The sequence below is a fragment of the Haliotis rubra genome, unplaced genomic scaffold (genome assembly GCF_003918875.1).
Source record: "Haliotis rubra isolate DU_JTF1 unplaced genomic scaffold, ASM391887v1 Scf141, whole genome shotgun sequence".
Classification (NCBI taxonomy): domain Eukaryota; kingdom Metazoa; phylum Mollusca; class Gastropoda; order Lepetellida; family Haliotidae; genus Haliotis; species Haliotis rubra.
Window position 1 is genome coordinate 1,681,975 of NW_025765348.1, and position 13,613 is coordinate 1,695,587.

The following is a 13,613-nucleotide window of genomic DNA, read 5'->3' on the forward strand; positions in this document are numbered from 1 at the left end:
CCTGAAGTGATACAAGTCTTAAACATGTACCTATTTGATGAACCACATAAGGACAAGTATAGGGCTGACTACTAGATCATGAGAGTAAACCTTGGATGACTCCTTGACCAGCAGATCCTGCTGAGGTCATGGGAAGAAACTCTGCACAGTAAATTGCTTTACCTTAGTGCCACCTGGGCATCTCTAATAAGATGAGAAAATTAAATGACACTCATAGCACTAATATCTCCTTGTGAAACGGGTCAATTGACAACATGAATGATCTCTTATCTTACCTGAATGACTTTCCTGAGGTTTCCACTCTCAAATTGAGAGTTAAATCGTAAGGCACTACTGGTCATGTCCTGTCTACCTATCCTGTGAGCAATATAAGTTTGTTACATTGGGCATCATACTATGAGACTTCCTAAAAGATGCTTATAAATCATGTGTAAGATTTGCAGTCTACAACAGTAACAAGCTCTGTATGGTTTCAACAGTATAAGCTTTGAAAGCCCTATGCACATTAAACACAATGTCCTCAGTTTGTTTGTTTTTCATTAATATGCAGCAAGAACTGGAAACAAATTTGAAGGCATTTTTTTCTCCCTTGAAGAATATGTTAGTTAGTTCAAATTTAAAATTAATTTTAGAAAGAAACCCACAATACAGTACGACTAACAGTTACAAATATCACCAACAGTCACTTAAAACGTTCTGATTTCAGCATTTATGCTTATAAATATATAGATACTGACTAAAGAAAGAAACATACATGAAAAGCTAATGACAAGTCATTTATAGAAAGATACACACATGCAAAAGTTCACTTCACCAAGTCATAGATAAAGAGCATTACATATTGCCAAGCCCCACTCATTACTAATCACAAATGTGCCAAAAAAACAAATACGTCTGAATAATGGTCATAATGTGCTATTTATAACGTCTTGCATAAATTCAAGTGTCATCACATATGGTAAGAATCATGGTGAAGTTTAAGTGACATTAGTATGGTGGTTTCTGGGGAGGTCATGTTTACAGTGCAAGGAAATGTGTTTAGAGAGAACTCAGGAGCATGGTTATACATGCTGTATATAAGCAATGTGCCTACCTGAGCTCATCTCTGTTGGCCAGGTTGGAGTTTTCCTGACTGAGTCCGGTAGCATCTGACACGGCAAGATCCAGGTTGTACACCACACGGTCGATAACATAGTCAGGGTGGATCATTCGGTCAATGTCCTCAAATACTTTGGCTCTGCAATATAACAAACAGCCCATTATCAGTGTATGAAATAAGCCCAAACCCCAGCCAGACATCAGGGCTGGTAACTTCAAAATGTTACAAGTCCAAAATGGATTTAACCAGACCAGACACCATATGACTTGGATGTATATCACATCTAAATTGTTTACCAGACCATCGGGCTGGCTAGCTGTAAATCTAGACCGTCCGTCTGAAATCTAACCCGTCTCGGGCGGTCGGACAGGCCTTATTTCATACACTGCTATTATGACAGCAGTATTCATGTGACGCATTCCATCCCCATCCCCAGTGGAGATTAGAATCCCTCTGCAGCTGTAACCCACAACATACAGTTCACTGTGGTGGGACAGCATGGTTTACATGTGCTTCCAGCTGCATTCATGCTGACCTGTAAATAACTGGTCTGGGGCAGTAAAAAAGTTGTCCATACAGATCTATGGTTCATATCCTCAGGGACACAGACATTTTTCATGCAATGCAACATGTCACTCTCAGTAATGGTGATCATTATCATAGATCAGAGGTACAGATAAGCTGCGTATCTGCGTAAATTATGCAAATATCTATGTGAAAACTCAATTCCTACTCAGTCTATTGAGTACAAGTAGGCTTTAAATTTTGTAAATACTCAATAAATGTGATCTTACATGTGTACACACAAAAATGTCAAAACTTAGCTTGCGTACAGGTGGATAGATAAAATAACTGAGGTATACTGAGAGGTTCTATTACAGGACATGAACTTGGCAACTTGCAGTATTTCTTATCGTTTCTCATATTACAGATCAAATATAAATAATAAACACTAACATTTAAAATTTATTATATTTTTACAATTAATGGAAAATGGCAAAATACCGAATTGACATTGAGTGAGGTGAGAACAATTTATTTGGTTACTCAAAGGAAAATCAGTATACCCAATTGAGATGAACACAAGTGAGTACATAACTCAATGACCCAAAACATTAGCTGTAGCTCTGATAGAAAGAAGCTGACGTATATGACCGTCTATAAGACGACCCCATGGATAAGACGACCGCCAAACTTGACCCTTAAAATCAGTGTCAAAATGGTATGTTTCGTGCATAAGTTGATCCCCCGCGATGGGGTCCTAATAGCGGCTAACACAGACTACAGACAACTGGCAGTTACCAATAATTATAACTTTGGTCCACATTATTCAAAGAATTCACTGTCATATATATTGCGTCTACTCACGGATCGAAACGAAGTGTAGTTGACAGAAAATGCGTAATATATTTTGCTTCTCTAAATATCATATTTATTGTAGCAACAAACTGGCTTGCTTATTTTACCCCATTCAACAATCACGAACTGATTACCGCCTCGTTTTCCATTGACTGCGAGTTTTCAGTAACATCGGTAAAAATGTGTGAATTTAAATGGCTTCCGTACTTTACCGCATTCCATGTGCTTACCACGTTCATGAGGGTCCGTATAACCTTAGTGTTGATTATATATATTTTACATAAAAACTGTAAATAAAATTACACAATGCTAGGATATATTTCGAAAGCGTAACCCATGGATAAGACGACCCCCTTCTACAGACTGCTTTTTTTGGTCCTCAAAATTCGGCTTATAGACGGTCATATACGGTACCTTCCTAACCCAAGTCAGTTTGTCTGGTGTAACATGGTATATTGGGGTGCTCGTGCGATTTCAAATCTTTTTCGGAGGTTTAGAGCATGTCCTTATCACGCTTACATCAACATCACAAACCAGCCCAGGTTTCAGGTTAATTATTTCTGCTGATCATAGTTCACTCTTATGACATAAACAGGTGATGAAGATGCTGTCCAGGAGTCTCTCATGGGGAACATGTTTCATGTTTATAACCTTAATACTTCTACAAACGTATCAACAAGAGACAAAGTATTCATAACTAAAATTCCACATGTACATAGTTTTAATGTAAGTCATAGTGACTTATTGATTCACAAATGTATATCCATGAAGGAACAACTCACCTCTGTACTCCAAACTTTCTGTTATAGAGATTTTCAGGGAGAGGCATTGCTTTGGCACCATGGAGATCTGGATAACCCAGTTTCTCGAATTTAAAGGCACTTCTTGTTGCTGAGGCTAAATGATTGTGAACCCTAGGGTCATATATCAAGTCATATTCATCTATATCATCACTGCTGGATGACATGGGTCGATCATAGTCCTCTAGATACTCATGGGGGGTGGAAATCGGAGTGATAGACAGAGCCTCTGTGAACTCAGGCTCCGCTTTGCTTCGTTTTGATTTCTTGTCTTTTCCTGTTTGGGACTTTTTAGAATTTTTCAGCTTTTTTGATGGCCTTTGCGAGGACTGTGCAGATTTTGGCAAGGGTTTGTTACTATTTGGTATTTGAAGATCCAAGGAAAACACACTGGCACCGGTTTTCACATTCACAGCAGTAGCAGTTTCCTGGGTCTGGAATGGACCATAGCGCCCAAAGCTGATGTCACTGCCTACAACAGGTCGATGGCTGCTTATCCGATTCATGACTGTGTCAGATTCGCTACCACCAACAGATCTGTGCGATGTCCGGCCGAAACTGTCACTGATATTAGAAGATGACTTGACTCGGCGGCAAGCAATGTCTGGGTAATGGTCATATGCACTGAGGAACATTGGTTCTGAGGCAGCAGTGGGTATCACCACCGAACCTTGTCCCCCTGGATTCTGCAAAGGTTCACAGTTCAATGTAAATATGATAAATACAATCAATTCGTGATTCTGGCACTCATGTATTGAAATAAAACCCAGATATTTATCAACTGGACCATGAAGTAGAATATAATTACCCAAACGAAACTTCCTGCTAGTTCCATTTTTTTTAAAGGTTTTTGCCAATAATACAATTATGGAAACTTAAAAACACTCCCTAAAATCAAAATCCTACAATGAATTTGTAAATTACCTAATTGTGGTTGGTCAATAAAATCACGTCAAGTACGTCTGCTTGAAAAAGCTATTTTGATGGTCCTATCATTGCAGAAGGTAATTTAACAACACTTGTATCTCAATTATTGTTCAATCAAAATTCAAACCAATGTAGTTTAATCTACAGGCCTACTAGCTGTTCATGAAAACATTAGTTTGCTTCTCTCATATTTGTCACATGCCTTGGGTTTTCAAAGTAACATTTTCTTACCTCAAAATCATATTCAAATAGTTCCGGAAAGAACTTATCATACATTCGGAGGTCTTCAGCTGATCTTTGTATCATGGGTTCAAGCCCGTCTCCCTGTTCCTCATCAGGCTGAAAACATCCACATTTATCATCATTTGTCTGAAGCAGACTCATGTGAAACCAAACGTTTGGTCTGGTGTGGATTAGTAATAGTGACACTAGAGTTGCAGCTCTTACTGTTATGATATGGACACAAATTTCTCACCAAAATGTTTACACAACAGGGAAAAATAGCTAAAGTTTGAAGATAAATGCATTACTAATTCTTTAAAAGGTGTAACAACCTTATAAGTGTGATTGTTTATCTTGTGACCTTGACCTTTGAATTTTTAATGACATGTGCTAAAAGATATCCCTACGGTCATTTCGAAAAAGTTCATGCAAGACAAATCTCAATATGATTGTGTGTTAAATACATCTGACAAACCAACAATGGTAGCAGTCAATTCCAGAAAAACAATGGATTAGTTCAGTATCCAGTGTTGTTACTGTGACATTTGGCCTACACATAATATATCCATGGTCTGATCTGTGAGATTTGACCCACCTCATCTGAGTGATCAGTTCGGAATCTTTCATCATCACTATCGATATCATCATCGTCATCCATCGAGCTATGATCACTCTCTTCTTGACTAGGCACAATACCAAAGGCTGAAATAATACAGTCATAATACATTAGGTAGTATAGTATCATCAGATTTCATTCAGCGATGTGATAGCAAAACACATGGACAAAATAGCATGGAAAAACGACTGCAGATGAGTTATCTCCCTTGATAACTATGGACGTTGAAAAGAGATATGGATTACAAAAAATTAAACACAGCAATACTTTCAAGATCTTAAAGAGACTGCAGGATTGTTCCTTGTGTGCCATACAAATTGACACCAGTAATAAAACCCTACCTTGCTCATCAGACAGGCAGCATTCTGGGACGTGGAAATCGGATGCTGGCAAGGGTAGGACACACAACTCTGGACGTCGGCAACTGGAAGTTTGTTCCGTGGACAGCACTTCCTCATGATGATACTGGCCAGCAAGATGAGACTTTCCATCTCACGACAGTCGATCACCTCCTGGGACGTCTCATACAGCACCCGGATACCTTCAGATTCCACAAACGCCTTCCTGCCAGATTCTGTGAACAGAGTGAAATGTCATAACTATATCAATAAACAAAGCAGAATATTTGTTTACTACGGCATCTAGCACATCAAACACATCATGTAATTAAGTGCAATAATTTGAAACATTATATAAATCCCCAGTCTGTAATACAGACCCTGAAATAAATATGCCCCCTGCAGCCCATGAAAGTCTAGAATATGTGGCAAGTCTAGAGTACCACAGTTTCTGAAAACTGGGCTCTGGGCTCCTTTTAATTTTATTTATGAATATAAAGTAGAAACTGTTTTTCTGTAAAATATGCTTATTTCAGAGGCAAGATGTTAGTTTAACATATCCCATTTCAAATCAGCTGAAATATCATCAAGGTAAAGCATGTTTGTTCTTGTATCATCAACATTAATGAAAAAATAGAAACCCCCACTGACCAGGAACCCCCATGCCCCACCCAAGGATAAAACATCATGTTCATATTGTTTGCTGTATTTTGTCGATCAACAATGTTCCAGCTATGTCGACATGGGCAATAAATAGTAGTGTACTGGACAGGCAAGCCAGTGATATTATGAACAACATCCATCACTGACAAGCTGATCCAAAAGTCATCTCTTTCAAGGAATAGATGTCTTAAGGCCTTTTTAAAAATATCATAAAAATTGGTAACATTAAATTGGATTTATGGCATTAAAAATTTCAGAAGCAAACTACCCTTATAGTCACTAACATGCAGAGTGTGTGGCTTTATGTACATTTGCTGTACAGAACTGAGCTGGAGGCTGCGTTTGGTTTAAGGCTGCTTTCAACAGTATTCAGCTATGTCACGGCCTATCAGATGAAAATAGGAGTAGTCTGTATCTTGTATGTTCACAACTCTGGCGAAACCTGCAGCTTCTGATGCTAACCCAGGATTGACGCTGGAATAGTGGTGTCTGGCATATCAAAGGGACACAACTCCGCACAATGAATTGCTGCACTTCAGACGACTGAGCCACTCCTTGCCTACAGATGTGACTTACTGAGGTTGGTGATGTTCTTGAGGATGTTGAGCACAGCCTTCCTGAGGTTGATGTGTCTGTGTTTGCTGTCTGTCTGATGCCAGTCCGTGTAGAGAGACAACACTGTGGGAACCCCTCCCATACCAATAGTCCTCGCAGAGTTGCTTTCTGCAATACATACTCAATTTTATCAGGTCAAAAAATGTCTGCTGAGCCTAAACACTGACATTGTCATTTTAGGCCAATGCATGACAGGCAAAATTGATAAAGAATGCATCATTTTTTAAGGTAAATGTTGCATTAGAAATGAACACTTGCATGTCATGAATATTCTTAAGAATTGCAGGTGAATGGTCAGATCAATCTGTATAATAAGTAGTAGCTTCCTGGAAAACATGGATTTTTTAAACAATAAAATATGCAAAAACAAATCAACAAACATGTAACAAACTTCAGTAGTATCGTGATGCATCATCATGGAGTGGTGTAGGTTTTAGATGTAAACAACTTTGGTGCAAACCCACCATCACTGGAAGGAATGGAACGTCTTTGATAAATGGTTTGCCTGGAGACATGTGGGGACACTGGTCTAAGGTGAACATAGTGTAATAAATTACGAAATCAGATATAGCTGCTGCCATGAAAATCAAAAAAGCTTGAATGTGAAAGTTTTCTTGTGGTTTCCCTTACTTGATTTTGTCAGGTTGTTGAGGTTATCCAGGGCAAGCTTGAGGACAGCAGTGTGCTTCTTACCACAAAGGGAGGTAACTTTGAACATGACATTGATGGAGCTGTGTTTGCCCAGGTAGGATGCATTTACACCTAATAATGAGAAAATCTATGGGTTATCAAAGCAAACAAGCAAAACACATTCATAACAACATGTCCAAGGACAAACAAATTAGGAATTTGGATCTTTTCAAATGGATGTTTCAACAAACTACATAATTTTAAGCATAATGTTTTAATATCTATATGTACAAAACTGCTGACCCCCCAATGTTAATGTGTAAATGTTAATAAAATTCATGATCCCTCTACCTCCCCATAACAAAATGGGTGACCCTCCCTAAAAATCACCCACCCCAACACACACATACACACCCCCTGTGATGAAGCAATAATCATCATGATCTACTGACTAAAACAGTGACTATGTCAGATCACATTCTACTTCTGTTTCTTGCTTAACACCACACTTAGCAATATTCCAAACATTCCAGAAGAATGATGGTAGTCTGTATACTGATAGACCCTGGACAATTCAATGTTTGACATCATGAGCATCGATCTATGAAATTGGGATATGATGCCACATAAACCAAATCAGCAAGTCTTACTACCCAGTGCCGTTACTTGCCTCTTACAAAAAGCATCAGTCGCTAAAGACCTATTCTGACCCAGATCAGATTCTGCTAAACATACAGAACAACAACAGTGTCAGAATGTACATGGTGCATCAGTGTTGACACTCACTGTTGTTAGTGTACATCTTGAAGACCTGAAGTAGACTCTGTAGGTTACGGAAGGTGGAGGTGTTGCTCTTGATGAGACTAAGTGTCAACAACAGCACTTTGTTCAGCCGAGCCTTCACAGCAAACTTCCGATCTGGAACATAACATATTAATATTCAGGACTTCTTGTGAATTCTTTCACAGTACTCTGCTCCATGAAACTGCAAGGTCATGGAGACCCATTGAAAAAGTTCGGACTCTGACTGTGAAAGAGTGTGCAGTTGTATATAAAGGATGTAACAAAAAGTTTGTTTTTTCCAATTATTTCTTATCAAATACATAATGTCTAAACAAGATATAACATACTTTATCATATTTCCAGCAAACTGTGCTAAAATTCCATTGCGGCCTTGTGGACCCTGAGATTTTTGGCTGAATCTACAAACCTCCTAAATGAAATGTTTAAGTAGGGTTAAGACAAAATCATTGAATTGCATGCTTAACTTTGAACAAGAAATAAGCTTTAGTGTTTAAATCCTACCCTTGTGTCCAATTTTGCTGAGTACCATATGAATATTCATGAGGACATCATCAGCCAATGACATGTCCTGTGCTGCCATCTTGAGGATGTGGAAGAGGACAGAGGTCACACCATGGTTGACTAGGAGACTGGCCCGCTTCCCTACCTCTGTACAAAAAACAGACACACAATTAGCACTCCCAATCACCTCATCACCCTGGGGTTTCAACAACTGGTGTGGGATAACTTGGTTTTTAGTGCGAAAAATATCTATTCTTTGAATGTAGCATGTTCTGATGCACTGAATGTTAGGTTATGATGTGTATAACTTTCAGCTGTCAAATTTAGGGAGTGTTGATAATTTATGGCAAGGGGTGGATAGAAGAGAGGGGGGATCGGGGTGGGGGTTGATCATGATTTTAAGGAGGGTCACCCATTTTGGTGGGGGGTGTTTTGATTTTGTACTTGACGTACACTTACTCTGTACATAAATTTCTTCATAAAATGCTTCTTCATAAAAATCCTCATCACCCCCCAAGCCATAGAGTGTGAACAGTCGCTTACTTCTGAACTGACAAGAATGACATTAAAGACAGTATTACATAAAGTAACCTAAATCACGATGTCCAAACATGACTCTAACAGAACAAGTATTCCAAATGAATATTATACTTACGAGCTTTACCGACCAGTTCGATGAGAATACCAACCACCCCTGCTATGACCTGATCATCTGATGTATTCTACAAACACAGGAAATACATGTTCCATGTACATATAAGTTACACAAGTAAACACCATGGAATTCTCACAGACCCTATGTTTCAGGAAGGATAACCATCACCGCCTTCATACAAGGGGTGAGTGATCTCGTTTAACTCCACTTTGAACATTTGAACATGTCAGTGATATCAAGGTTTGTCAACCTTGCTGGTAAACTTAAATTCACTTTATTGAAACCCTCAACTACAATCATAATCTGGGAAAATCAGTGAGCAAGGTAGATACTGTATTTCTTTGTTGTTTAACTAAGCACTCAGCAATATTCCAGCTATATGGCATCGGTCTGTAGTTAATTGACTGGACAAGACAATGCAGTGATCAAAAGCATGAGCATCAATCTACACCACTGGGATACAACGACATGTGCAAACCAAGTCAGCAAGCCTGACCACCCAATGCCGTCAAGCATGGGTTGCTGAATTCTAGACCCGTGAAGATCCGGGTTAGACTTGATCTTCAGTAACCCATGCTTGTCATAAGATCGGGTGGTCAGGCTCGCTGACTTGGTTGACACGTGTCATCGGTTCCCAATTGCCCAGATCAATGATCATGATGTTGATCACTGGATTGTCTGGTCCAGACTCGATTATTTACAGATCGCCGCCTTATAGCTGGAATATTGCTGAGTGCGGCATAAAACTAAACTCACTCACTCACTCACTCACTCACTCACTCCACTCACCCACCCACCCACCCACTCACTCACCCACTCACCCACCCACCTACCGACTCACTCACTCACTCACTCACTCACTCACTCACTCACTCACTCCACTCACCTCACCCACCCACCCACCCACTCACTCACTCACTCACTGAATTCTAACCTGGATCTTCCCAGGGGATAGATATGGTAAAGGAGACACAGGAAACATCTGGCAGTTATTTCACTGCTAAATATTGTTGTGATCTTTAACATACGATATTGTTGTTACTTTCAATACTCAGAGAAAGCAATGAAAACAGCAGAAATACACTTAAAGCGAACTGTCCTTTATGTCTACAGGGATCTCTGCTCCACCCTTTTAAATTGCTGGTCCCTTCGATGCAAAGGGAATGTTGTTGTCGTACCTGCAGTGTAGCCACCAAGATGTCGACATTGCTCGACTGTTTCAGTATCAAGTCCCGATGTAGCTTGTCTGTAAAAGAAGGAAGATACTTCTACACTAATACTAAGGCCACAATACGTTAACTATTACATGTTCATCCCAAACTCTCAAAGGCAACTATTCACAGCAAGTGTACTTTACATGTAGTTATGATTCAAATGAAGCACAAACGTTTGATACTAGGTACAATAAAATATTGTAAGGTGTATTTGGTAGTGAGGAACACGAATGTAACAATTTATTTTTAATTCTGATTTTGACAATCAAATATATTTGATATTCCAATTCTTGAATTTTATACAACACATACACATAATTATATATCTGCTTATGAATTGCATGAATTCACACAAAGTAAAGCTGATAATATTGTTACTCCAGTTCAGCACACATTCTGACTGCACTCTCAGCTCCCGACTGTGTTCATCTAGCCTATGCTCATGAGCTGCCTGTAAGAGGCCTTGCTTTATTATGGTATGCATCTCACCCTACTAGATGCCCAATCACGGCATGGACACAGCAGGCCTTCTCAAAAACGATTCACTTGCTCAATCAAATTCGAAACATCTTTGTAATCTGTTTAACCTTAGAAACTCTACACCCATTTCCACCTCTTCAGCTCAGCATTGTTTTATAAAAGTTTGTGTGCACTTGACAAAGGAGTGTTTGCCATCACATGATTTGTTACTGATAAAAAGATCAACATTGCTATCTTTTTTTAAAAGTGTGTAAGTGCACAAGAGGCAATCAGAAACAGTGTTAAATAATTGACAATGGTAAAACTGATGTTACAGAGGTCTCCATACTCTGAACATCTGCACGCCAGGCCATGAAGCTATAGCTGTGGCTCCATCATACACATGGCTAGTGTCATTCTGGGGACAGGGGGTAGCCTTGTGTTTAAAGCAGTGTTCACGAATTGTGTCTCAAAGTCACAGGACATTGGGTCCTGTAAGTTTCAGATGTCTGTCTGACCCATTAGAAATTCACAGGACCCATAGAATAAAATTAAACACACATTTCAGATTTAACATTTCTTATAATTGGCATTGAAATTATAAACAAACATAAGATTTATAAACAGCAAACAAGTGACACATGTCATATATAACAACTTCAGTCAAAGTCATTGTGAAATATAGGGTCAGACACTGGGGCTGGCGGGTTGTAGACTTCTGTCTGACCGTTGGCGAATCTGCCAGATTTGTCAGAGGGTCAGATGCTATTCGTGAACACTGTTAAAGCATTTGCTTGTCATGCCCGAAGACCTGGGTTTGATTCCATACTTGGGTACAATAAGTGAGGCCTATTTCTGGTGCATTCCGCTGTTTTATTGCTGGAATATTGCTAAAACTGGCTTAAAACTAAAACTCTCTCCTTGTGACTCGTGGGTTCTAGGCTAGAACAGCAGAATACAGTTGTATCATACATGACAATATCACGGGAGAAGGCATTAAATGAATTACTTTATCAGCAAGCATCTAAATCATCAATAGTGATCAGAATAAAGTAAGACCTGGTTAGAAAATGTGTGAAAGTCCAGTGGCTCCCATATTAACTCCCAAGATGGCAAGAAATTTTAATGACACACATGACATGCATCAGAATTGTGATTGCACAGCATTGGCTCTACCTCCAACTATTAACCTATGCACAGGTGAAGCATGGAAAGGTGAAAAAATAACTGCAATTATTGAACTGTTTGAAAGCAGACATGGCTTAGAGTTGTCAGATTTAGAAATGTCTAAAAAACAACAAATTTAGCAACTATTGTACCCCTATAAATATACTTTGTGAGAATTTATTGTCTGAGGGATGACATCTTGTAAGTGTAGTAAGCTAGTCTGTAAGCTGAGAGACTGTACAGACTTGACTCTATATAGGTCACAACTTAAGACATATCTCTTCCCTCGAGCCTTTCTCACTGTGCGCTGTGAGCATGCAATCAGTCATGGATATATGCACATTACAAATGTTCTATTATTAATTAATATTATTATTACTAGTCCTACAAAAGTGATCTGTAACGTGAGCACATGAGCTGCCTGGGTGTTTGTATTATTGATGAGAGTATTCCTATGTAATCAGTCCATCTACATACAAGAGCAGTTACTGAGATAACAAAACAATATCATGGAGATTCACAACTGTGTATTTGTATGTCAGGTCTTTTTTGGCATAGATATGAGTTAGTGGATGTCAGAGAATAATTGAAATTATGCAGAGAATTGAAAGCACCTGTTTAAACTTTGGTCATTGTGTGTAGATACTGAAGAAAAAGAGCAGTTTTGGATATATGGTCTGGAGAATTAAAAGTCCCAACTGATGCCATGAAAACAGAAACTTAACAAATTCTCAATATTCCTAAATAGCAAAAGGTACCAGTTGACAACCTAGGGCTCCTTTCACAAATCAACCTTTAGTAAGGTTAACCTTAGCTCCCATTCTTAAACATTGCACTAAGGTTACCTTACTGTTAGTGACTTACGATCACCTTAGTGCTTTGTGAAAGGAGGCCCAAGGCCCCATTACATAAAGCGATCGCAGTGTTACGACAGCTTCATGGAAGATTACCTAATATTTTCTGAGACATGGTCCAGATAAACGCTCCAATATATAACAGAAGAAATATGGTCCAGACAAAAGTTGATGGTCAGAGAAGTCAATAACTATATTCCCTGGCATTACATAACAGGAGGATAACAAGGAAAGCATGTTTAATTAACAAATTCTAAGAAATTACAATATTTGATGTAATGCCAAAAGAAACACACAAAGGAGAAATATGGTATACACAACTAAATTTGTCAATTTCTTATGCAAATAATCTTTGAAAATCCTCAATTATTAAAGGTTCATGTGCTAACTGTACCTGTATCAGATCATGATTTCAGTAAATATGTTTAATGAATCAGTGTAGATTACAGTAAATATGTTTAATGAATCAGTATAGATTTCACAAAATATATTTCCTCAAAATTTCAGTAAATATACAAAATCTCCTGAAAATTTCAGTAAATATACAAAATCCCTAACGGAATCAGTAAATATACATACCAGGTAATCACTGAAAAAATCAGTAAATATTCATATGTCCTGATTATACATATTTACTGTAACATATATATACTTTGTCTTGTTAAAAGTGATATTTGTTGCAGCTAGAAG

At 38.5% G+C, this 13,613-nt stretch overlaps 1 protein-coding gene and 1 long non-coding RNA gene across 2 annotated transcripts in view; one reads left to right on the forward strand and one right to left on the reverse strand.

The window, feature by feature from the left end:
- The window catches only part of LOC124268993 (cytosolic carboxypeptidase 1-like), a 45,379-nt gene that overhangs the window by 13,025 nt on the left and 18,741 nt on the right, over positions 1–13,613 (reverse strand). The window contains 13 exon segments of the mRNA XM_046704027.1: positions 276–357; positions 1,094–1,237; positions 3,241–3,944; positions 4,417–4,524; positions 5,003–5,109; positions 5,311–5,418; positions 5,421–5,597; positions 6,601–6,747; positions 7,270–7,401; positions 8,056–8,187; positions 8,575–8,721; positions 9,230–9,296; positions 10,408–10,475. Of these exon segments, the coding sequence (XP_046559983.1) occupies positions 276–357; positions 1,094–1,237; positions 3,241–3,944; positions 4,417–4,524; positions 5,003–5,109; positions 5,311–5,418; positions 5,421–5,597; positions 6,601–6,747; positions 7,270–7,401; positions 8,056–8,187; positions 8,575–8,721; positions 9,230–9,296; positions 10,408–10,475 (2,123 nt within the window).
- Positions 2,108–12,932, forward strand: LOC124268995. The gene is made up of 3 exons (XR_006896394.1): positions 2,108–2,118; positions 3,680–3,690; positions 12,843–12,932. It is a non-coding gene; the product is annotated as an uncharacterized LOC124268995 (long non-coding RNA).